This window comes from Oncorhynchus mykiss, chromosome 2, assembly GCF_057628025.1.
Source record: "Oncorhynchus mykiss isolate SJ-2025 chromosome 2, ASM5762802v1, whole genome shotgun sequence".
Lineage (NCBI taxonomy): Eukaryota > Metazoa > Chordata > Actinopteri > Salmoniformes > Salmonidae > Oncorhynchus > Oncorhynchus mykiss.
The window spans coordinates 86,500,853-86,525,538 of NC_143023.1; the positions used below are offsets into that span (position 1 = coordinate 86,500,853).

The 24,686-nt window shown below is 42.9% G+C and overlaps 1 protein-coding gene and 1 long non-coding RNA gene across 2 annotated transcripts in view; both read right to left on the reverse strand.

The window, feature by feature from the left end:
- Positions 1 to 1,206: 1,206 nt before the first annotated feature.
- Positions 1,207 to 24,686, reverse strand: part of LOC110498617 (cyclic nucleotide-gated channel beta-1) — a 40,310-nt gene continuing 16,830 nt past the window's right edge. The window contains exons 14-34 of the mRNA XM_090215505.1: positions 14,792 to 15,030; positions 14,332 to 14,586; positions 13,191 to 13,368; positions 12,985 to 13,002; positions 12,449 to 12,481; positions 11,657 to 11,752; positions 11,163 to 11,317; positions 9,229 to 9,396; positions 8,545 to 8,753; positions 8,330 to 8,380; positions 7,873 to 7,959; positions 7,528 to 7,592; positions 5,561 to 5,683; positions 5,330 to 5,471; positions 4,965 to 5,124; positions 4,766 to 4,863; positions 4,580 to 4,663; positions 4,282 to 4,400; positions 4,022 to 4,168; positions 3,759 to 3,936; positions 1,207 to 3,657 (exon numbers count right to left, since the gene is read on the reverse strand). Of these exons, the coding sequence (XP_090071631.1) occupies positions 3,433 to 3,657; positions 3,759 to 3,936; positions 4,022 to 4,168; positions 4,282 to 4,400; positions 4,580 to 4,663; positions 4,766 to 4,863; positions 4,965 to 5,124; positions 5,330 to 5,471; positions 5,561 to 5,683; positions 7,528 to 7,592; positions 7,873 to 7,959; positions 8,330 to 8,380; positions 8,545 to 8,753; positions 9,229 to 9,396; positions 11,163 to 11,317; positions 11,657 to 11,752; positions 12,449 to 12,481; positions 12,985 to 13,002; positions 13,191 to 13,368; positions 14,332 to 14,586; positions 14,792 to 15,030 (2,830 nt within the window). The 3' untranslated portion in view covers positions 1,207 to 3,432. The remainder of the gene's footprint in view (positions 3,658 to 3,758; positions 3,937 to 4,021; positions 4,169 to 4,281; positions 4,401 to 4,579; positions 4,664 to 4,765; positions 4,864 to 4,964; positions 5,125 to 5,329; positions 5,472 to 5,560; positions 5,684 to 7,527; positions 7,593 to 7,872; positions 7,960 to 8,329; positions 8,381 to 8,544; positions 8,754 to 9,228; positions 9,397 to 11,162; positions 11,318 to 11,656; positions 11,753 to 12,448; positions 12,482 to 12,984; positions 13,003 to 13,190; positions 13,369 to 14,331; positions 14,587 to 14,791; positions 15,031 to 24,686) is intronic.
- Positions 15,281 to 21,383, reverse strand: LOC149985266 (uncharacterized). The gene is made up of 3 exons (XR_016488980.1): positions 21,170 to 21,383; positions 18,176 to 18,425; positions 15,281 to 15,391 (listed from the first exon to the last, which is right to left on the reverse strand). It is a non-coding gene; the product is annotated as an uncharacterized LOC149985266 (long non-coding RNA).

Here is a 24,686-nt window from a genome sequence, read left to right on the forward strand (position 1 = left end):
ATGCTTCACAGAGTTCAAGTAATACACATCTCAACATCAACTGTTCAGAGGAGACTGTTAATCAGGCCTTCATGGTCGAATTGCTGCAAAGAAACCACTACTAAAGGACACCAATAATAAGAAGAGACTTGCTTGGGCCTAGAAACACAAGCAATGGACATTAGACTGGTGGAAATTTGTCCTTTGGTCTGGATTCCAAATTGGATATTTTTGGTTCCAACAGCCGTGTCTTTGTGAGATGCGGTGTGGGTGAATGGATGATCTCCGCATTTGTATTTCTCACCGTAAAGCATGGAGGAGGAGGTGTTATGGTGTGGGGGTGCTTTGCTGGGGACACTATGATTTATTTAGAATTCAAGGCACACTTAACCAGCATGCTACCACAGTATTCTGCAGCGATACGCTGGGACTATTTTTTAAATTATTTTTTATTTAACTAGGCAAGTCAGTTAAGAACAAATTCTTATTTTCAATGACGGCCTAGGAACAGTGGGTTAACTGCCTGTTCAGGGGCAGAACGACAGATTTATACCTTGTCAGCTCGGGATTTGAACCAACACACCTCCAGGCTGTGTAAGGGCTATTTTTTGCAACCTTTCGGTTACTAGTCCAACGCTCTAACCACTAGGCTACCCTGCCGCCCCTTGGAACTATCATTTGTTTTTCAACAGGACAATGACCCAACACATCTCCAGGCTGTGTAAGGGCTATTTTACCAAGAAGGAGAGTGATGGAGTGCTGCATCAGATGACCTAGCATCCACAATTCCCCGACCTCAACCAAATTGAGATGGTTTGGGATGAGTCGGACCGCAGAGTGAAGGAAAACCAGCTCAAGACTGTTGGATAAAACATTCCAGGTGAAGCTGGCTGAGAGAATGTCAAGTGTGCAAAGCTATCAAGGCAAAGGGTGGCTATTTGAAGAATCTCAAATATAAAATATATTTGGTTACTATATGATTCCACGTGTCATTTCATAGGTTTGATGTCTTCACTATTATTCTACAATGTACAAAATAGTAAACAATCCAAAGTGTTAATCCCTCGAAGCCGGTGTTCTGAGAATATATTGGCACGGTTTGTCAGCCCTCAACTTTATCTCGGGCCTAACAACACCGTGCCAATATATCCTCCAAACGCCGGCTTCTCGGGCATTATCACTTAAACAAAATCAACTCCTGCGCAACTATGAGGCAAAACAGTTGGCTTAAATTGTTGACAATGTAAACTAGATTGTCTCCAATGTTTATTGAAAACATTAATATATTTGCACAATGAGCATTTGATAACTGTTGTTGGTTAGCTAGGTAGTGAATTTGAGCCATATTAGCATTGACATGAAATCAGCCAAAACAAGACATGGCATCAAGAACAAGATGAAACAGGTCACTCGCGATACCCCACATGGCAGTTTCTTGTCATTGTTGGTAGCTACCTGGCGATCCAGAATCACAACAACTCATGGACTTCTGCCCCATTGAAGCGTGAACATCGTTAGCTAACCCGTCTATTAAAAGCAGGTGTATCACAAAAGTTTTTTTCTCAGCACCTGTTGCATGACAGCTTTTGTCACCTACACTATATACACACAAAGAAGGTAATCAACAACCAACATAACAATATTCACATACAAGCTACACATTGTCTGGCAGTTTCGGTAGCTGGTTTATAGACCCTATGTATTCCATTGGTGAATTTAGGATCTATACAATTGTTACACCTTGCATTGCTTCCTGAAAAACTACATTCAGGGGTTTAAGTATTTTCCTATTTACAACATTTTGAAAACAGCATTTGGTTAACAGTATGATTAAAAAGTATATACAACCAATAAGAAAACCTCTAACTTAAAAACATGTACAGTTCATGTATAAATTGTGGACATGAGTCGTCTTCTGATCTGTCAAGTTAGTATTTTTTTTAAATAAACAGTCATTTTAAACATACGTGTTATTTTAAACATACCCATCAGTGTCAAAAGCTGTTGTAACTGTCATTTGTTCAGCTAAATTCAAAATGATTTTGTAAGGTATAGCTGCCGACTAAAAGTACATCTTTGATTGTCTGGCATGGTGAACTCATGATTGACAGTTTACCAGTCTTGATTAAATTATTAGCTGCACTTCTACCTTTCTGCATACAAAACAATATGTACATTGACATATAAGCTGACCGTTATAAAAATTGTACTCATTTCAACATTTTCAGATGAAAAATATATACATCATTGACCCATTCACCCCAGAAACACTATCAAGGGCCATGAAAAATAAGGCAATAATAACATTCCATTGAACAAAACTATAAATAACTGGTCATCTTTACAAAACGTAAACATTTCAAAATCTTTCCTCAGATTCCAACATTTTTATAGTATTTCCCATTCACACCCCCCGCTCACTGAATGAATACATTTTAAAAAAGGAATAAAATTAACAAAAACTAGGGTTTAGAAGGCATTTGTTTTTCCGAAAACAGACAGAACAGAAGACTTGGAGAGGACCTCCCCCACACACACAGCTGTACCCTGGGTGACCACCTTGTCATACCCCTGATGAGATGATGTCTGTGTCAATTATTGCTGATTGGTACATTTACCTCTGGGATTGTAAACACAAACATATACTGCAATATCAAAGACATCAGTTTAGCACCCGTTTCTCCATCCCTGTGGAATGAGGTCGCCTAGGCCCTATACACTGAGTATACAAAACAACATTAAGAACACCTACTCTTTGCATTACATAAACTGACCAGGTGAATCCAGGTGAAAGCTATGATCCCTTATTAAATCCACTTCAATCAGTGTAGATGAAGAGGAGGGCAACAGGTTAACGGATTTTTAAGCCTTGAGACAATTGAGACATGGATTGTGTATGTGTGCCTTTCAGATTGTGAATCGGCAAGACAACATATTTAAGTGCCTTTGAACAGGGTCTGGTAGTAGGTGCTGGGCGCACCGGTTTGTGTCAAGAACTGCAACACTGGGTTTCACACTCAACAGTTTCCCGTGTGTATCAAGAATCGTCCACCACCCAAAAGACATCCAGCCAACTTGACACAACTGTGGGAAGCATTGGAGTCAACAGTGGCCAGTATCCCTGTGGAATGCTTTCGACACCTTGTAGAGTCCATGCCATGAGAAATTGAGTCTGTTCTGAGGGTGAAAGGGGGCGGTTGAACTCAATATTAGGAAGGTGTTCCAAATTTGGTAAACTCAGTGTACTGAGTATCAAAGGGTTAGCTAAAATAAGAGTCTATGGGTATAAAGGAACAGAAACTGAGTCTGTGACTCTTGAGACATAATTGGATGATCTTTAGGAACCATGGCTCTTCTCTCTCTGGTCTCCCTCTCTGCAGTAGAGTACAGAGGGACAAAAAAGTGCATCCCTTTCTCCACATGAAGACAGCTTTTAAAGCTTTTGGAGACAACTCATGCCTTTCTCTTTTCTTTCTTCTTCCCACTCTCTGCTGCAACTTCTCCCTCCACATGGCCCTGCTCCTTGGAGAGTGTCTCATCTCCGTGACAATGGGAGACGGGGCAGAGCAGCGTGGAGCTGTCTAAGGTTGGTGACGTGGCGTCAGCCTTGCGCTCTGGGTCCAGACTGGAGACTGGAGAGACTGGGGACAAGGGAGGCAGGGAGGAGGACATGGAGGGCTGTGGGGAAACTGGGAGGTTAGCGCATTCAGAGCATACAAGTGTGTGTGTAGATAATGTGGGTGTTTAAACTTTTTTTTTTTTTACAGCAAATGCCATACCTGTAGAGAAACGCTGGATTTGTTGATCTTCTCCTTAATCTTGGAGAGGGTCCCTTTGAGCCCTGTTTTCTGATGCGCCACATCCAGAGCAGCTTTGAATAGCTTGGGCGTGACTGTTCGAGGAGGGATCACCTGGGCCGGCTCCTTCTGAGGCTTCTTATCTTTCGTGAGCATCTTCCTGATTCCGGAAACAACAAACAATCACAAATTCTTATACACGAAAAATGGTGAACTGAATAGTAGTCTTTATTCCCCTGTCTAACCTGGCCTTCTTGCGGAGCAGCTTCTGGGACTCGGGGTAATGCACTAGAATCTCATTGAGGTCCTTCTTGTCCAGGATGAACAGGTTGGCGAAGCCATGAGCCACCACGTTTGCTGTTCTCCTGTTCCCTCCACCAACTGCTAGCAAGCTTTCAACCCAAAGAGAAGAAATCCAACTAGAAAAAGTACATTTCCTGAAGAAAATGTGTGTGCTTGCTTCAGTGAAGCAAAGAGCATACGTCAGACCTGACATCATGCTCACCTGATTTCCCCAAACACTGATCCCGCCCTCAGTGTGACAAACACAGTCTTCCCATCTGGCCCGCCCACCACCTGCACCTCTCCGGCTTTGATGATGTACATTTCCCGCCCAACTTCACCCTGAAACACAGAGCGACAGTCAGACATCTCCTGCTCTTAACAGTTTACCTTACACAAAGAAGACGCAGAGTGCATACAAACTACACATTAAATACATTCAAACAGAGACGCGGACAGAGACGCGGACACGCGCATGCACGCGGACACAAACAAGCTAGATAGGTGGCTTTAACCTTTACCTTTTTGCAGACATAGTCCCCTGGGAGGTAAACAACAGACCTCAGTCTCTTCAGCATGTCAAAGATCATCTGTCTATCGCAACCCTGAGAGGGAGAAGTAGGGCTGAGTGAGAACTACAGAGAGATAGAGCTCGTCAAATCTTCTGTGTTCTGAGACAGCCTGAAGAGGCCCTAAGACTTACGCACCTGGAAGAGAGACACTTTACTGACAATGTCATAGTTGACATCCACAGCGATGTCCAGCCTCATCTTGTCTGGGAGCTGAACCAGAAGCTCCTGTTCATCTGTATAGAGACAGACACAAATAGAGAGTAAACACAACGCAACACAAGGCAATGCAGCACAATGCAACAAAACAACACAGCACAAAGTAACATGTGCCTACCCAGCATGCCCTGGGACTGCCAGGTGTAGTTGTACCAGGTTTTAACCCGGTTCTGCACGTCTTTAGGGATACGGTAGGAGGCCATGTATTTGACAGTGTTGTCCATGCATGCTCTGTAGTACGTCTGTCCTGCTGTGGCTGCACCAACCACATCTCTCATCTGAAAGATACGGTCATTGGCCAATCAGGAGTTGACACTAATCACAACAGCCAACACTATAATTAGCTTATAATAGAACAGATGTTCAGATAATGATTCAGAGCTAGATAACAAGTCTTATCAATCAACAAATCTAGATATTTCATCCTTAAACACATGATCATATTTGACATTATACACAGCTATTGGGAATGTGGTAACCAACCTGTCCAATCATGATGGAAAAGGCAAACACTCCAACAAAGTAGTTTATGAGCTGAAAGATGATTTCAAAGAGCGTTGTGGGGTCTGGCAGTCCACCAATGGTGATCAGGGTCTTCACAGCAAAGTAGTAGCAGCGGATGTAACTGAAAAACATGATTGCAGGGACAATTCAATGATAGTGTGAAGGTATGATTATGATGAATATACGTTTATTGAAGGTGAATCCTCACACCTGTTGCCCTGTCCGTCATAGACCCACTGCGTGGAGCCCAGACCTTCATACGCAGAGCCCCAGTAGTACAGACAGGCATTACAGTGCAGGCAGTACAGCAGGTAGGTGGTGGTCCGGATCACTCTGATCAAACCAGACAGAAGGAGAGAGAGAGTGGCTTTTACATACTGAGCTGCCCCTCATGTCCCTAAGAAAGACCAGGGCCTGAGTCTCAGAATAGGAGTGCTTATCTAGGATCAGGTCCCCCTGCCCATATACAGTGCCTTGCGAAAGTATTCGGCCCCCTTGAACTTTGTGACCTTTTGCCACATTTCAGGCTTCAAACATAAAGATATAAAACTGTCTTTTTTTGTGGAGAATCAACAACAAGTGGGACACAATCATGAAGTGGAACAACATTTATTGGATATTTCAAACTTTTTTAACAAATCAAAAACTGAAAAATTGGGCGTGCAAAATTATTCAGCCCCCTTAAGTTAATACTTTGTAGCGCCATCTTTTGCTGCGATTACAGCTGTAAGTCGCTTGGGGTATGTCTCTATCAGTTTTGCACATCAAGAGACTGAATTTTTTTCCCATTCCTCCTTGCAAAACAGTTCGAGCTCAGTGAGGTTGGATGGAGAGCATTTGTGAACAGCAGTTTTCAGTTCTTTACACAGATTCTCGATTGGATTCAGGTCTGGACTTTGACTTGGCCATTCTAACACCTGGATATGTTTATTTTTGAACCATTCCATTGTAGATTTTGCTTTATGTTCTGGATCATTGTCTTGTTGGAAGACAAATCTCCATCCCAGTCTCAGGTCTTTTGCAGACTCCATCAGGTTTTCTTCCAGAATGGTCCTGTATTTGGCTCCATCCATCTTCCCATCAATTTTAACCATCTTCCCTGTCCCTGCTTAAGAAAAGCAGGCCCAAACCATGATGCTGCCACCACCATGTTTGACAGTGGGTATGGTGTGTTCAGGGTGATGAGCTGTGTTGCTTTTACGCCAAACATAATATTTTGCATTGTTGCCAAAAAGTTCAATTTTGGTTTCATCTGACCAGAGCACCTTCTTCCACATGTTTGGTGTGTCTCCCAGGTGGCTTGTGGCAAACTTTAACCGACACTTTTTATGGATATCTTTAAGAAATGGCTTTCTTCTTGCCACTCTTCCATAAAGGCCAGATTTGTGCAATATACGACTGATTGTTGTCCTACGGACAGAGTCTCCCACCTCAGCTGTAGAGCTCTGCAGTTCATCCAGAGTGATCATGGGCCTCTTAGCTGCATCTCTGATCAGTCTTCTCCTTGTATGAGCTGAAAGTTTAGAGGGACGGCCAGGTCTTGGTAGATTTGCAGTGGTCTGATACTCCTTCCATTTCAATATTATCGCTTGCACAGTGCTCCTTGGGATGTTTAAAACTTGGGAAATCTTTTTGTATCCAAATCCGGCTTTAAACTTCTTCACAACAGTATCTCGGACCTGCCTGGTGTGTTCCTTGTTCTTCATGATGCTCTCTGCGCTTTTAACGGACCTCTGAGACTATCACAGTGCAGGTGCATTTATACGGAGACTTGATTACACACAGGTGGATTGTATTTATCATCATTAGTCATTTAGGTCAACATTGGATCATTCAGAGATCCTCACTGAACTTCTGGAGAGAGTTTGCTGCACTGAAAGTAAAGGGGCTGAATAATTTTGCACGCCCAATTTTTCAGTTTTTGATTTGTTAAAAAAGTTTGAAATTTCCAATAAATGTCGTTCCACTTCATGATTGTGTCCCACTTGTTGTTGATTCTTCACAAAAAAATACAGTTTTATATCTTTATGTTTGAAGCCTGAAATGTGGCAAAAGGTCGCAAAGTTCAAGGGGGCCGAATACTTTCGCAAGGCACTGTAATCCTATTAATTGTGACCTGAGCATGATGATGCAGATAAAATACTGTGCTAAAAATGTAACAAGTTGATTGTGCTCACCTGTAAACGTAGGCTTTGGTAAGGATGCCCTCAAGACGGTCGTTGAACTCAAAGAAAGACATTATCTGGAGAATGGAGGAAAGATTACATTTTAATTGCTGTCTGACTAACAGTCTGAATAACATGATGGTAGGTTTCACAGTAGCCATCAATTGTCCGATTAACAAATCATCCTTATTAGTGAACTTATTTCATTTCAAACGTTCTAGTATAGGCTACTTATTGTAATGAACGATATCGGCAAAATGCCTGCGATAAGTGATCAGTGCCGATAACTTTTGGTTAACCTCAGCTCTATATCACAGTCAACCCAGGTAGACCACACAGGTGGCAGGTAAGCTTTACCTTTAGTAGTCGTGGGAAGCGGAGGAGTGGGTTGATCCCAGTTTTAAAATAGAACAACTCCAGTGGAACAAGACTGATGACATCCATCTGTAACCCAGAGAAACACAGTCAGAGACATGGTCTGTAAATAAACTGACATCATCACATGGCTAAAAAACATATTTCTCAAAGCTATTCAGTAGTAAGTAGCGTGGGGCAGTTTCTGTAGCGTGAGGCAGCTTAATGTACAAGTACACATCCTGGGCAGGATGCTAGTCTATCACAGGGCCTTACCCCAAAACTATCTCCTTAATGCTGAGTGCCAAGCAGAGACTCATCAGGTCCCATATTTACAGTCTTTGGCTCAGCCAGGGATTGAACTCACAACCTTCCAATCTCAGGGCATACATTCTAACTAGAAGGCCACGGAGTAGTCATTCAGTAGTGAACACTGCAAAATTTTCAAGTGAAATCTTACCTTGAACCGGAAGGTTTTCATGTAATTCACTCTCATGTCCTTTTTGTCAAACTGCAATGAGAACAAACAAAAAACACATACATCAATGATTTTGACACGTGTATTTCTGTGTGTGTATCTGGAAAATCCATTTGAGATGTAACCCCTCGTCTGGCAACATGGTCTCATTAGAATGCCAAAATAGGGACATTTCACAATTGTAGTCGCAATCTCACCACTATGTCTCCACTGCGGACAAACTGCAGGCGGGGCTGGAAGACCAGGATGTCCAGGATGTAGATGAGGTCACACAGATAGTCAGTGAGTAGAAACAGGTAGATGTTACTGGGGGTCTGGTAGGGGAAGGCCCAGCGCACCGGGATAAGCCACATGTTCCAGTTCCACGCCAAGGTGACGAAAAACAGCCACAGCACATAGACCAGATCTAGAGAGAGAGATGCATCATCCCCATAAAGCAAAAGAAAGAGCAGGTATGACAAAGATCAACAAATTAGGTCACTAACGTAGCCAAACTAACGTTCAGATCAAAGCAGGAGGTTGTGACTAGTTACCACAGCCACAAAGTCATAATTATGGCTAAACCCCACCTATTTCTACAATTTCTCTTCTTAAAATCTGATTTTAAACCTAACCTTAACCACACTGCTAACCTTGTCTATTCTTAACCTTAAATTAAGACCAAAAAGCAAATGTCTGTTTTCAGGAATTGTTACAATGTAGCCAATATTGACTGTGGGTGTGGTAACTAGTGACAACCATCAGGAGATGACAAAATTGGAGTAGAAAAAGTAATAGAGAAGGAGGAGGGATTAACACAAGAATAGGAGGAGGAAAGCAGGGGGAAGAGAGGAGGGTTAAAGGAGGAGGAGATAGTGAATGGTAGGCGGAGGGGAGCTCACTGGTGAAGGGGTCGATGCTAGCGGGGAAGCGGTAGTGCAGCAGAGCTCTGATCCAGCGAGGAGGCATCACCTTGCAGCATAATCTAGGCTTGGGTTGCTGCTCCTCTATCTCCTCCTCCTTCGGCTCCTCTGGAGGCGCAGGAGGTGGTGTTGGAGCTCTCGCAGGGGCTGCAGGTGAAAGAGCAGAGGAGAGTCACGGGTCAGAGGTGAAAGGTCGGGTTGTGCTGATGCAGCTCACCTGTATGTGAGCGGACGGTCCGAGTTTTGATATGTTTGGCTGTGGGTTTGCACCTGGAAATAAAAGGTACTGTAACCCTTCACTTGAAAAATAAAAAGGAGGGCCTCACTCTAGGAGCTCAGATGCAATAATTTTATAACCAAAATTTTGAGAGCCAAGCTGTTTTCAGTGTACAATGACAAACACTGCGGGTCACTAGTTTATATATACTGAACAAAAATATAAACGCAACATGTAAAGTGTTGGTCCCATGATTCATGAGCTGAAATAAAATATGTTCCATACGCACAAAAAGCTTATTTCTCTCAAATTTTGGGCACAAATTTGTTTACATCCCTGTTAGTGGGCATTTCTCCTTTGTCAAGATAATCCATCCACCTGACAGGTGTGGCATATCAAGAAGCTGATTAAACAGCATGATCATTACACAGGTACACCTTGTGGTGGGGACAATAAAAGGCAGTTTTGTCACAACACAATGCCACAAATGCCTCAAGTTAAGGGAACGTGCAATTGGCATGCTGACTGCAGGAATGTCCACTAGAGTTGTTGCCAGATAAATTAACATTAAATTATCTACCATAAGCCGCCTCCAATGTCGTTTTAGAGAGTTTGACCGTACGTCCAACCAGTCTCACAACCGCAGATCACGCGCAGCCACGCCAGCCAAGGACCTTCACTTCCGGCTTCTTCACCTGCAGGATTGTCTGTGACCAGCCACACGGATAGCTGATGAAACTGATGAGTATTTCTGTCTGTAATAAAGCCCTTTCGTGGAGAAAAACAAATTCTGATTGGCTGGGCCTGGTTCCCCAGTGGGTGGGCCTATGCCCTTCCGGGCCCACCCATGGCTGCACCCCTTCTCAGTCATGTGAAATCCATAGATTAGGGCCTAAATAATTTATTTGACTTATTTCCTTATGTGAACTGTAACTCATTCAAATTGTTGTATGTTGTGTTTATATTTTTGTTCAGTATAGTTTGAAAGGAACACACACAGGTGTCTGTAATCATGGCTGGCTGTTGCTTGATTTCATTGGTTGATTTAGAAATATAAATAGAACATATAAAAAAGCATGAATGGTTAACATAAGATTATAGATATAATTTGGCTACATATGCCTACAAACATTATTTACAATGGATAGCAAAAACACAAATCACAAGAATGGCTTCAGATCAAAGTCTACGCCGAGACCGAAGGGAGCAAGGGTCTCTCGTTTTAACAATAAATTCTCAAGGTCACCCTTCTAGGAAGGGTGACGTATTAGATGCCGAAATAGCGACGGGACAAAATATAGAGTGGTTAGCTTCCAAAAAGTGGTCCGGAACTGGGTACGTCAAGTTCTTGCACCTAACTGTAACCCTTCACAACAGGTGTCTTTCTTAGTTATGGAACGAATGAGGTTGCTTCGTAATTCAAGACAACCGATACAATTCAGTCCCTTGTGTATCTACTGTGTTGCATTCTAACAGTGTGCAGATTACTGCTGCCTGTAAGGTTTTTAAGAAAATTTAACTACAAGTATTGGGAGTATTAGTATTTCTTCTTTTTTTTGCTCCCTTGTTGCTAGCATTGTCAAAATCAGGCCCATTGTCTGTAAGCCATGTGTGTTTGTAACTGTATTTGTGGCATGTGTACATTGGACATTGAGCACATGACCAGACCTGAGTGTAACTGTTATGTGTTACCCACAGGCAGTTGGACTGTCATCATCAGAGTGATCTGGATCTATGAGTTTCTCTTTGGCCCTTTCTGTCCTCTCCTTAAACATCTTGACCAGCTCCTGTAGGCGCTCGTTCACCATGTAGCTGGCCTGGCTAGCGGAAGACGCAGGGCGCTCCTTTAGCCTTCAAACACAAAACATCCATAGGTAATTAACACACACACACACCAAACAGTTTCCCTGAAACCACACATCAATGTTATTTTGAAGTGAATATAACAACACTTGTGTTGGTGTGAATAAAAGCACAGTGAAAATGGAAAATGTCTCCCGTACACACATTTTTATCTCTGCACCTTTATTGTGCCTGAATTTCAGTCAATATGACCTTTCTCAAGACATTCACTGATAGTATGAGAAAGGCTATTCTGAGCACATTGTCGATACCCAACGACTAACACATTTTGTGCAGTAGACATATGTAGCTAGCTAACAGTTGTGATGTGGAGGTATCCGTATTCACCCATCGTCTCCACTGAGGATGCTGGACTGGCTAGGCCATGCCCTCACTGCGATCTCCATCTCCTCTTCATCCTCACTCTGAGAGTACAACTTCTTTCTGTGGAGGGGAGGCAGGGAATTACACTGTAGCAGTGCCTGATACACAGACAGATGGAAAAACTAAGGCTGCTATCATTTGGAACCTGCTTTGTTATTAGAGTGCTCCCTGCAGTCTTGGCCTTACCACGGAGCATTACAGTTTACACAGGAAGGGAATGGCAGTATAGGGAATACAGTATGTGGAACATGGTGAAATTATGTTGTCTGAACATTCAACACAAATCTCATGTACACTGAATGAGGCCCTGAACAATCTTGAGCATCAGCTTTTTCAAGCAGTATACATTTTTACAGAGAACCACACAGGTTAGGAAGGGGTGAAGGAGTGAGGATGCAGTAAGGGTGATGTAACGATGTACGCTGAGAGTCGGGAAGCAAATTCAGGGAGTGAATGCATTTAATTAATAAATGAACAAAACAAGAAACACAAACAGCGCACCGACATGAAACAGCAACAATGACGACTGGGGAAGAAACCAAAGGGAGTGACATATAAAGGACAGGTAAATCAAGAAGGTGATGGAGTCCAGGTGTCATTATGCGTGTAAACGCTGGTGACAGGTGTGCGCCGTGACGAGCAGCCTGGTCACCTAGAGGCCAGAGAGGGAGCACACATGACAGGTGCATTTCTGATGATGGGATGAATGTTGATGGTTGGATGGATCCTTGGTGTGACAATGATTACACATCTTACATATTGGTCCAGATATTCTTGGGTTTCTTCTCACTAGGTCAGTCCATGGTTCCATCAACAGGGGCAGGGAAGTATGTGTGTGTGTGTGAGAAACAGAATGAGATGGGAGAGATAAAAAATCACAATGACAACAATCACTAACAGCATTCATACAATTAGTCACAGACGGAACACACAACCAGATGACAGGTTGAAGATAGTGCAAGATACTCTTGTTGTACTTACTTATCCATTTATTGCACTTACTATTGACATGACTCGCAGCGGTATCAGACTACAGGACACATAACAACAGAAAACAGCACAAGATAGAACAGCACAGCAACACAACACAATAAAACAGAGCAGAACAAAAGACTACAAACATAGATGAACATGCTACTGAGAGACAGACAGTAGATGGACAAGTAAAGGGACACTAAACACCGTCTAAAGAGGTTGGGAGTGTGGGGGGGGCTTTCAATCAACAAAATAAAATAGAAATACAGTCTATAAACTAAGATGCACTGTATTTTATAGACGTTCTCCATTCTTACTCTTTTTCAGCAACTTTACTGTTGACCAAAGCAATATAGAAGGAAAAAAGAAAACACCAATTTAGAGGATATCAGAGGTTGGGAAATAAATTGCAGTAGTAATAGTAGTATTAAGAGACAGCAGTCATGTGCTTTATTTATATATATTTATATATTTGGACAATATCTTTATGTGGAGGCAATTTCATTTGGGAGTATGCGCTCACCTCTGACGGCTGGTTTTGGACACTCCGGGTACGGTCAGGGTCTTGAAGTTGGGGTCCTGTAGGGTAAGGATTTGGGGAATGTGATGGCAGTGGTGCTCCCCTCTGCCCCCTCCTCCCTCTCCGCCGGAATCCACATCCTCCACACTGACAGCTGGGTGCACACTGAGCCTGGAGCTCACTGGGGAAGCAACAGGAACACATTGAGTGACTCAACTGTTCTCCAGTGGAACACAGCTAGTAATAAGGCATATGTACTGTGGTACTCTACACATATATACTAGAGCAGTGGTATTCAATGTTGGGGAGTTGACCCCTAGTGAACTGCAGTGGAGTTGACAAAACCTTTAAAAATATTGTTTTTTTTAGAGGGGTGGACAACAAAAATACAGATTATTGTATGGGTTATTTTGATAAGAGATAAAAATGCAATGAATTTAAGGTTATTTGTTGACGTAAAAATCCAAATTTACAGATTTTAAGGCTGTGACATTAGATTTGCTATGGGGTGGGGTCGCGAGAAATTATTGGGGGAAAAATGGAGTCCCCATTGAAAAAGTTTGAATACCACTGTACTAGACGCTCTAAGTGTCAACACAAAATAGGACACTACAAGTGTCAAATACTCTGGGCGGCAGGTAGCCAAACGGTTAAGAGCGTTGGGCCAGTAACCGCTGGTTCAAATCCCCAAGCTGACTAGGTGAAAAATCTGTTGATGTACCCTTGAGCAAGGCACTTAACACTAATTGCTCTGGATAAGAGGGTCTGCAAAATGACAAATGTACTCTCTCTTCAATTTTTGTCAGTGCTTCAAGTGCCACTTGAAGGCTTGCCTATCACAAAACAGACAGCTGAAACTATTATATAACAAACAAACATACAGAGAACAAACAGACCATTTAAAGCAAGAGCTTCCTGGAACCACAGGATCCTAAGCTTCTAGGTTTTTCTGAGAAACATGCTACAGTACATACAAAACAGACATGTCACAGACAGAAACAACAACAAAGAACAACTGACTGCAACACAAGCCCAGCAAAATACAGCACAGCATCATAGCAAAGTATCACAGCACAGGACAGCAACACAGCACAGCATTGAACAGAGCAGAGCAGGATGTCTGTGTGGGCTGCTGCTGAATCACCTGAGGGTAGAGCGGACGTGGGGTCGTCCTCGATGTGGAAGGTGGGGTTGAAAAGCCCTGACAGGTGCCTGGACAGGCTAATGGGTGGCAGGCGGGGGTAGGAGGGCACGTTGGGCAGCTCTAGGGTACTGTTGGGGGAGGACGGTGAGGGGCTGTGAGTCGGAGGGTGGTGTTGGAGAGGGACCTGGCGGACCAGGCGGTCCAACTCCAGGTCCCGGTTTTGCTGCTGCTGCTTAGGCATCCTGGGGCTTAAGGCTGTTCAGGCGGTTCTGCACGTTGGTGTAGGACTATCCCACTCGCTGAGGTAAGTTGTGTATCTGGCTGGGAAGATTGGCCAGGGTTTGGGGTAAGCTGGATAACTGCTGGAGTAGGTTGGTGGGTAGACCAGGTAACTGCTGAGGTATTTAAACTTGGAGCTGGTGGGGCAGTTGGGACATCTGTTGGGGCAGTTGGGAGACACGCTGGGACATTTGGGTGAATGGCCGAGAGTACTGGAAGAACTCTTGGGAGAGTTCTGGGGGGAGAGAGGGCATTAGCTGGGTGACCTGGGAGGTAAACTGGGAGAGGTTGGTGGGGAGCTGGGGCATGGGGGGAAGTTTAGGAGTGGTGATGTTGTACTCTTTCAGCAGGTTATTGAAGCTGTTGAGGCACGCAGGCGCGTGAGGAATACGCATGAGACAGCTCTTTACTGCATCGCAGCTGGCAGGGGAGGAGAGCACAGCACCGTCAGTCAGGCAGCACAAGACAACACTCATCCAAATGAACACTCTGACGTGAGCTTCTTCAGTCACATTGTCTGTCATCAGATAGCACTGTGCGAGAGCATGAATGCACGCACCCAAGCAAAATGCAGGCACACACGTTGTGGTCACTGCATTCTCCGAAGAGAAAAGATTGGCCAGGTCCATCATGGGACTTGCAAACCAAGTTACAAACCAAGATAGAAGATATGCATTAAAATGTGATTACAATATTCTCCTTTCAAACATAAAAACTGTTGTATTATAATGAGCAAATACTTAATACCACAGTCGCCCTCCTCTACAGTCTTCCACTCCTCCTGCAGAGCCATAGAAGCAGCAGAGGAACAGGAACAGCCATGAGTGACAGAACAACAGCAGGGAATAGCATTTAGTGACAGGTAGTTACCACAGCTGCACAAGCCTCAAGAGAGACAGCTAAATGTTGAGTCTTCCCATATGGAAAAGATATAGAAGAACCTAACACAATTGTTATATGTTCTACCTGGAACTTGTAAGTAATACATTTGGCAGCAAATACAAATAGAACATTCATAGAATATTCTTGTAATATCTGACTTACAGTTGAAGTCGGAAGTTTACATACAACTTAGCCAAATAAATTTAAACTCAGTTTTTCACAATTCCTGACATTTAATCCTAGTAAAAATGCCCTGTCTTATGTCAGTTAGGATCACCACTTTATTTTAAGAATGTGAAATGTCAGAATAGGAGATAATTATTTATTTCAGCCTTTATTTCTTTCATCACATTCCCAGTGTGTCAGAAGTTTACATACACTCAATTAGTATTTGGTAGCATTGCCTTTAAATTGTTTAACTTGGGTCAAATGTTTTGGGTAGCATTCCACAAGCTTCCCACAATAATTCCTCCTGACAGAGCTGGTGTAACTGAGTCGGGTTTGTAGGCCTCCTTGCTTGCACACGCTTTTCAGTTCTGCCCACAAATTGTCTATGGGATTGAGGTCAGGGCTTTGTGATGGCCACTCCATTACCTTGACTTTGTTGTCCTTAAGCCATTTTGCCACAAATTTGGAAGTATGCTTGGGGTCATTGTCCATTTGGAAAACCCATTTGCGACCAAGCTTTAACTTCCTGACTGATGTCTTTAGATGTTGCTTCAATATATAAACAGAATTTTCTATTCTTATGATGCCATCTATTTTGTGAAGTGCACCAGTCCCTCCTACCGCAAAGCACCCCCAAACATGATGCTGCCACCCCCGTGCTTCACGGTTGGGATGGTGTTCTTCAGCTTGCAAGCCTTTCCCATTTTTCCTCCAAACATAACGATGGTCATTCTGGTCAAACAGTTCTATTTCTGTTTCATCAGACCAGAGGACATTTCTCCAAAAAGTACAATCTTTGTCCCCATGTGCAGTTGCAAACCGTAGTCTGGCTTTTTTATGGCGGTTTTGGAGCAGTGGCTTCTTCCTTGCTGAGCGGCCTTTCAGGTTATGTCGATATAGATACTTTTGTACCTGTTTCCACCAGCATCTTCACAAGGTCCTTTGCTGTTGTTCTGGGATTGATTTGCACTTTACGTACCGAAGTACGTTCATCTTTAGGAGACAGAACGCCTCTCCTTCCTGAGCGGTATGACGGCTGTGCGGTCCCATGGTGTTTATACTTGCGTACTATTGTTTGTACAGATGAACGTGGTACCTTGGAAATTGCTCCCAAGGATGAACCAGGCTTGTGGAGGTCTACAATTGTTTTTCTGATGTCTTGGCTGATTTCGTTTGATTTTCCCATGATGTCAAGCAAAGAGGCACTGAGTTTGAAGGTAGGCCTTGAAATATATCCACAGGTACACCTCTAATTGACTCAAATTATGGCAATTAGCCTACCAGAAGCTTCTAAAGCCATTACATAATTTTCTGGAATTTCCCAAGCTGTTTAAAGGCAGTCAACTTAGTGTATATAAACATCTTACCCAATGGATTTGTGATAGAGTGAATTATAAGTGAAATAATCTGTCTGTAAACAATTGTTGGAAAAATGACTTGTGTCATGCACAAAGTAGATGTCCTAACCGTCTTGCCAAAACTATAGTTTGTTAACAAGAAATTTGTGAAGTGGTTGAAAAACGAGTTTTAATGATTCCAAACTAAGTGTATGTACACTTCTGACTTATGTGGGTGGGTAACATTTAGAAATAACAGAAATGTTACATGTACTATATAAAAACTGTGAAGGGGGAGATTTTCCCACCTTGGGGATTCGAACCAGCAACCTTTCAGTTACTGGCCCAATGCTCTTAACCGCTAGGCTACCTGCCGCCCCCAAAACATACAAGAGACATGTAAGCTAAGCCTTCTAAGGTCTCATATACATGAGACATACACATTTCAAAGCACTTGCATATAACTGTCTAACGCCATTAACGCACGCAAAGTCACACTTATTGAACAAAGAAGCAAAGTCTGCCGCGAGGAGCAGGAAGGGGGAAAGCAGAAAGAGGAGAAGAGGTGGAAGTGGGGAGGACAGGAGGAGGAGGAGAGGGAGGACAGGAGGAAGACTGGAGAAGGAAGAATAATATATTTTTGATAGAAGCAGTGACTCTATTTAGGTATTAAGTTGAGATCGCTCAACAATCATTCTCACGATAGCACATTGGTAGTAACCAGTGACAAATATCAAAGATAAGCTGGGCTTGGTTAAAATCCTGGATAGTTGACCAAAGGCATAGCTGTAGATACAGTATATCAACTGTCCAGTAGGAGCCCAGCATTAATATTGTATTTTTCTTATGGTAATTGTCATGTTTTTGTTATATAATAGTCATAGATGACTCATACTCATGTATTTTGTCACATATGTCATACAATGTCCATGTAGGAAAGTGGCCACTCATGTATTTGATTGTGTTTGTCATACAAAGCCAAACATACACCATTTCAATGTACAAATCATTATTTGTATCTTACCTGATTCTTACTAGATTTTTGTACAAATAATCTACTTCTGCCATACAAGATTATTATTTTAACTTCATGATTCTTTTCATTATTTTTATGACGAAAACCACGGCTTTGACATTACCTTGGTAGTGGTGTTAGAAAGCAGAGGACTGCAACAAACCTGTGGTTGTTGGGTCACCGGTTCAGGTGCTACTTTGGCATCCTGGGCCTTTGGTTTAGGTTCAGGCTCTACTGTCTTGAATCGCTCTGGCTCTGGGCTTGAACGAGGGGATGGAGAGGCCCTCTGGGGCTCTGGCTCCTCCTGGGGTTCTGGTTCAATGTCGGGTGATGCAGCCTCTCTGGGCTCTGTCTGAGGGGTACTCTCTGCTGCCTCCACTGGGTCCTCCTCAGCAGGACACACCTGGCACCTACTGTATAGTACAGGTGCAGTTAGGGGCCACATCAAAGAAATGTGCATACAGTGATATGAACAAATAAAAATGAACACAGCATGGGGAAAAAAAGTGATTCGATAACATCATGGTTGCCCCATTATTACAGTGAAAACGGATTTCTTGTAGCCCAACCAAGTCAAAAGATCTGACCTATATATTTCCTACAGAACATTTTTTATCTTCCTATAGCGGATTGCCGGGTTGTCATTAGTTACCACAACCACAAAATAAAAATGGTCTATATCATAAAAATTCATGAAAACAAAAATTTGCTTTTTGGTCTTCATTGAAAGATGCCCTTAGCAGAAATCGCTCCGGCATTTCCTGGTCGCTGAAATTATAATAGTTTGCCTAATTTCAGTTTATATGACAAAACAAGCAAGTATGTGTAGAGAATCATTGTACCATCTAAACCATTGTAAAATATATTGTCCATAATCAAAAATATTGTACTTTCAGCTGTTTGAAGCTGGTATACAAAACCGAAAGGGAAGGACGCAAAAACGGAACTTAAGCATGGGAAGCATTATGTGGCGTACAGCAGGTCAGCCACCAGGGGGAGACTCGTTGAGAACTGATGGCAGACAAGAGTACACATCACGAGGTGATGGTTCCATCTGCTGGACGTGCCAGGTCTCGACGGATCTCCGGACAGGACTAATTGGGGCTGATTGGGGATTGTTGAGTAATCAAGGGCTGATTCCTCACCAGCTATACAAGTCCCATAAAGCTGCCAGAAGGGCAGCACACAGGGGAGAGACTGGGGGAGGAAAGGACTGACGTATAGTTGGGGACGGTACCAGAGGTAACAGGAGGGAGTTTAGTTTTAATCCCCACAGGACACAGCAAGACCCGGAGCACCAAGGATGGTATCCCGGAGAGGGTCTCTTGGAGACTATTTCTTTTAGATTATTATTTTAATAAACACCTTTGAAATGAGCTAATCCTACTCTGTCCGTGTCTGATCTGTGTAAACGTTTTGACCCAACCCCCTGGTCTGCCACAATAGAAATAACTTTGATTTTCTTTCAGTGAGAATGACATATCTATAACTCACATTTTTATGTGAATTTGGTCGAGTCACCCAAAAAGTTACATATTGCAGCTTTAAGGTTAGGCGTAAGGTTAACAGTGTGGTTAAAGTTAGGTTAAAATCCGATTTTTAAGAAGATAAATGGGCAAGGTTTAGTCATTTGAGACTGTGGTAACTAGTGACGAACGGATCGCCATGTGGGTTGTTCTAAAACTACTCAGTCATGTTAACTCATTGGCTAGCTAGCTAACAGCCTGTTAACTTTACCAGTATATCCAAACATTTGGGGCATAGAAATTAGATCAATACTCATAGCAATGTATGATGCTGCGTTCACATCCTAGTCGGAACTAAGAAACTCAGACATTTCAGACTTGCTAACTGGTTGTAGTTATAGAGTACCACATTATGAGTCATAATACCCATATAACCTAGCGGTTAAACAGGGAAGTGGTTCCAATCGTTTTCCACCATTTTTCCCATAGGGGATTTTAGAAACACTTAAAATAAGAGCTGTGTACAGTAGGCTTACCCTGGCATGACGTTGTGATAACCGTGTAAATCTCTCTAGGACAACGTGACTTTCAATATATTCGCCTGTATTTACCCCCCAAAAATGAATCTGGGTGTAAATGGAGCTGAATATATTGATAAAAGTCACCTTAGCCAAGAGAGATTTACATGGTTATCAAAACATCACACCAGGTTCAGCCTACACGAAACACAGCCCTTATTTAATCCCCTATGACGAAAATGAATGGTGGAAAAACTATTGGAACCATTTCCGTTTGACTGCTGGGTTTTATGGATATTATGACGCCTCCACTGTGGGGCTCTATACACATGCTGATTTTAACCAGTTAGCAAGTCAGACATTTCCGAGTTCCTAGTTCTGACTAGGATGTGAACACGGCATGAATGACAGATCTCTTGCATGTTGTCATCGCAATACTTTTTAAAGAGACAGTGTACAGTGTAATGCTGTGTAGTATGATTCAATTTTAGTCCTGTATTGACGCTTTGCCTGTTTGATGATTCGTCAGAGGGCATAGTGGGATTTCTTATAAACTTCCGGGTTAGAGTTCTGCTCCTTCAAAGCGGCAGCACTACCCTTTAGTTGAGTGGGGATGCTGCCTGTAATCCATTAGTTCTAGTTGTGATATGTACGTATAGTCACTGTGGGGACGACGTCATCGATGCACTTATTGATGAAGCCAGTGACTGATGTGGTGTAGTCCTTAATCAATTAACAACAAAAAATGAAATCGTATTTTCAGATCCTCCTACATTTCATGTGGTGCTCCTAACTTTTTAAAGTTGGGAGCACCAGTGCTTCCAATGAATTTTTTTAATTGTGAACAATGGTCACAGCAAAATGTTGATCCCAATGCCTCGCCCTATAACCGCCTGACACTACTGCATAGGTAGAACAACATGTCACTTGCCAATCTTACTAATACCGTGCATTATCTAATCAACCTAACTACCAGTTTAGTAGCCAATCAAGAAAATTCAATAGAAGAAATAAGTGTAAAGTTAAACATAAACAAAATATTTTTCAGACATTTAGTTTGTTGCCAGTAAACAGTTAGCAGCGAGTGTATTCAAAGTGTTACATCTGATAGACTACGCATGGTCAAAAACAATTCGCTTGCAATATGGACAAGGCAGGCTTGAGGCTACTCACTTGAACACTCAAGAGATTTCGAGTGCATTCGGTAATAGTTTACCTCCCAAGACTCATCTTTGCGACATGAACGAATCTGTTGTCAAGTCAACGAACGTTTTTCTGTGTTTTAAAGTGTTGAAATAGAGAGAGAATCGTCTACCTCTCAATGGATTCGCTCGAGCCCAAACCTTAGCCACCCTTCACCCGCGTCGAAGCGAAAAACAGGAAACCCGCTCAGTTACTACGCAACCGTCGAGAGGGGACCAGCGGTTGCCAGGGGAAGCGATGTCGTGATTATGATTACATCAAATGTTTTGATTAGATGTGTATTTTGTCACATGCACAGGTTCGTTGATGAAGTTGCAGTGTACAGTGAAATACTTAAGCTCCGAGCTCCAACAGTGGTGTGAATGAAACAATAAAACAACTATGATAATATATACATATTTACAACTGTGACAATGATACATATAAATGTCCATTAGGGTGTAGGCAGGGTAATTGTACGTTGAGGAGGAGGGAGAAACATTTAAATGTCCATGGAGGAGCAGCAGGAAGAGGTGGGTGCGTGGGGGGTTAGGAGTAGTGGTGGCTATTCAGAAGGATGTCTGTTGGGCAGGCCACATTTCTTCAGCCTCCTGTGGTTAAAGAGTCACTGTCTTGCCTTCTTCACATCTGTGTCCTTGTGATTTAACCATTTCAGCTCCTCGGAAATGTGTACGCCAAGGAACTTGACGTTTTTGACCATCTCTACATCGGCCATGTTGATGAGGATGGGGGCGTGCCCAGCCTGATTCCTCCTGAAGTCCACAATCAGCTCCTTTGTTTTGCTGACTTTGAGGGAGAGGTTGTTTACCTGACACCACAACGTTAGCATTCCTACCTCATCCCTGTAGGCTGTCTCATTGTTTTTGTTAATCAAATCAAATGTTATTTGTCACATGCTCCAAATACTTACCTACAAGCCCTTAACCAACAATGCAGTTCAAGAAATCAAGTTAAGAAAATATTTACCTAATGAACTCAAGTAAAAAATTAATAAATAAATAACACAATAAAATAACAATACCGAGGCTATATACAGGAGGCACCGGTACTGAGTCAATGTACAGGTTAGTCAACGTAATTTGTACATGTAGGCAGGGGGAAATGGACTATGCATTGATAATAAACAGCGAGTCACAGCAGTTTAAAAACAAAGGGGGGGTTATCAATGTAAATAGTCCGGGTGACCTGCGATCAGGCCTACCATTTTTGTGTCATCAGCAAACTTAATGATGGTGTTGGAGTCGTGCTTGGCCACGCAGTGAACAGGAGTACAGGTGGTCTGCTTAAAACATGTAGGTATTACAGACTTGGTAATCCGTCTGGCCCCGCAGCCTTGTGAATGTTGACCTGTTTAAAGGTCTTGCTCACATCGGCTATCGAGAGCATGTGTCACTTATACTCCCTCTCCGGCGTTTATCTCATCTGGTAGGCCTGTGTCACTGGGGCAGCTCGCGGCTGGTTTTCCCTTCGTCGTCCGTAATAGTTTGCAAGCCCTGCCACATCTGGCGAGCGTCAGAGCCGGTGGAGGAGGATTCAATCTTAGTCCTGTATTGACGCTTTGCCTGTTTGATGGTTCGTCGGAAGGCATAGCGGGAATGCTTATAAGCATCCAGATTAGTGTCCCGCTCCTTGAAAGTGGCAACTCTAGCCTTTAGCTCGGTGCAGATGTTGCCTGTAATCCATGGCTTCTGGATGGGATATGTACGTACGGCCAGTGTGGGGACGATGTCGTTGATGCACTTATTAATGAAGCCGGTGACTGAGGTGGTATACTCCTCAATGCAATTGGATGAATACCTGAACATATTCCAATCTGTGCTAACAAAACAGTCCTGTACCGTAGCATCCGCGTCATATGACCACTTCCGTATTGAGCAAGTCACTGGTACTTCCTGCTTAAGTTTTTTCTTGTAAGCAGGAATCAGGAGGATATAATTATGGTCAGATTTGCCAAATGGATGGTGAGGGAGAGCTTTGTATGCGTCTCTGTGTGGCTGCACATGTGACATGCTGGTAGAATTGAGGTAAAACGGATTTAAGTTTGCCTGCATTAAAGTCCTCTGCCACTAGGAGTGCTGCTTCTGGATGAGCATTTTCTTGTTTGCTTATGGCCTTATACAGCTCATTGAGTGCAGTGTTAGTGCAGGCATCGGTTTGTGGTGTTAAATGGACGGCTACAAAAACTATAGATGAAAACTCTTTGGTAGATAGTATGGTCTACAGTTTATCATGAGGAACTCTACCTCAGGAAAGCATTACCAGCTGTTATTGACAAATAGACACACAGCCGCACCCCTCATGTTACCAGACGTAGCTGTACTGCTCTGCCAATGTACAGAAAACCCAGCCAGCTGAATATTATCAGAGTCGTCGAAACATAAGATATTACAGTTAATGTCCCATTGGTAGGAGAGTCTTGAGCGGAAATCATCCAATTTATTTTCCAGTAGAACGGATGGTAGAGGCAGGTTGCCCACTCGCCAACATATTCTCACAAGGCACCCCGATCTCTGCCCCCTGTATTTCTGTCTTTTCTTCACATGAATGATGGAGATTTGGGCATGGTCTCGGAGAAGCAGTATATCCTTCGTTTCGGACTCATTAAAGAAAAAAATTGTTGCCAGTTCGAGGTGTGTTATCGCTGTTCTGATATCCAGAAGCTCTTTTTGTTCATAAGAGACGGTAGCAGCAATATTATTTACAAAATAAGTTACAAACAATGCAAAAAAAAAATACAAAATAGCACAGTTGGTTAGCAGCCCGTAAAATGGCAGTGATCCCCTCTGGCGCCATTGTATCAGGCCTACTACTGTCGTGTCGTCAGGGAACTTGATGATGTAGTTGGAGCTATGTGAGGCCGCACAGTCTGAGTTTGAGTTTGAGTTTATCTTTTATTTTTACAGGGACAGTGCACATTAATCAACGTTTCAGTAAAAGTGCCGGTTTTAGCCAGCCGGCTAATTTTCAACCGCAGTCCCTGGGCAGGTTATTAAAAACAATTACAATATAGACAATAGCAGCATAGAGCAAGCAAGACATAGCAACATAGGACAAGCAAGACATAACATACAGACAGAGCAATATAGGACAAGCAAGACGTAGCATACAGACAGAGCAACATAAAACAAAAAGCAGCAAGACAAAATTCATAAAAGCAACAAAGTGTTTCCACACCTCACAAGCTACAGACAACAGACAACATGGAAAGCGGCAACACACAGCTAGGGACCATGTTCACAAATCTGATGGACCTTTAGCCATGTCTTCAAGCATTTTGTGAAAGTGTGATATGTGGTGCAGTTATGTGTGTCTGATGGCAGTGTATTCCAGACATGGGAAGCTCTCACAGAGAATGCAGATTTACTAAAGGTGCTTTTCCTTAGGGGAACTATACAGTCACCTCTCATGGCAGACCTTGTGGATCTGCTGCCATATGTCTGGGTTTTCTGTTTAACAAAAATATTGAGTGGAGGGGGAGCCAGGCCAT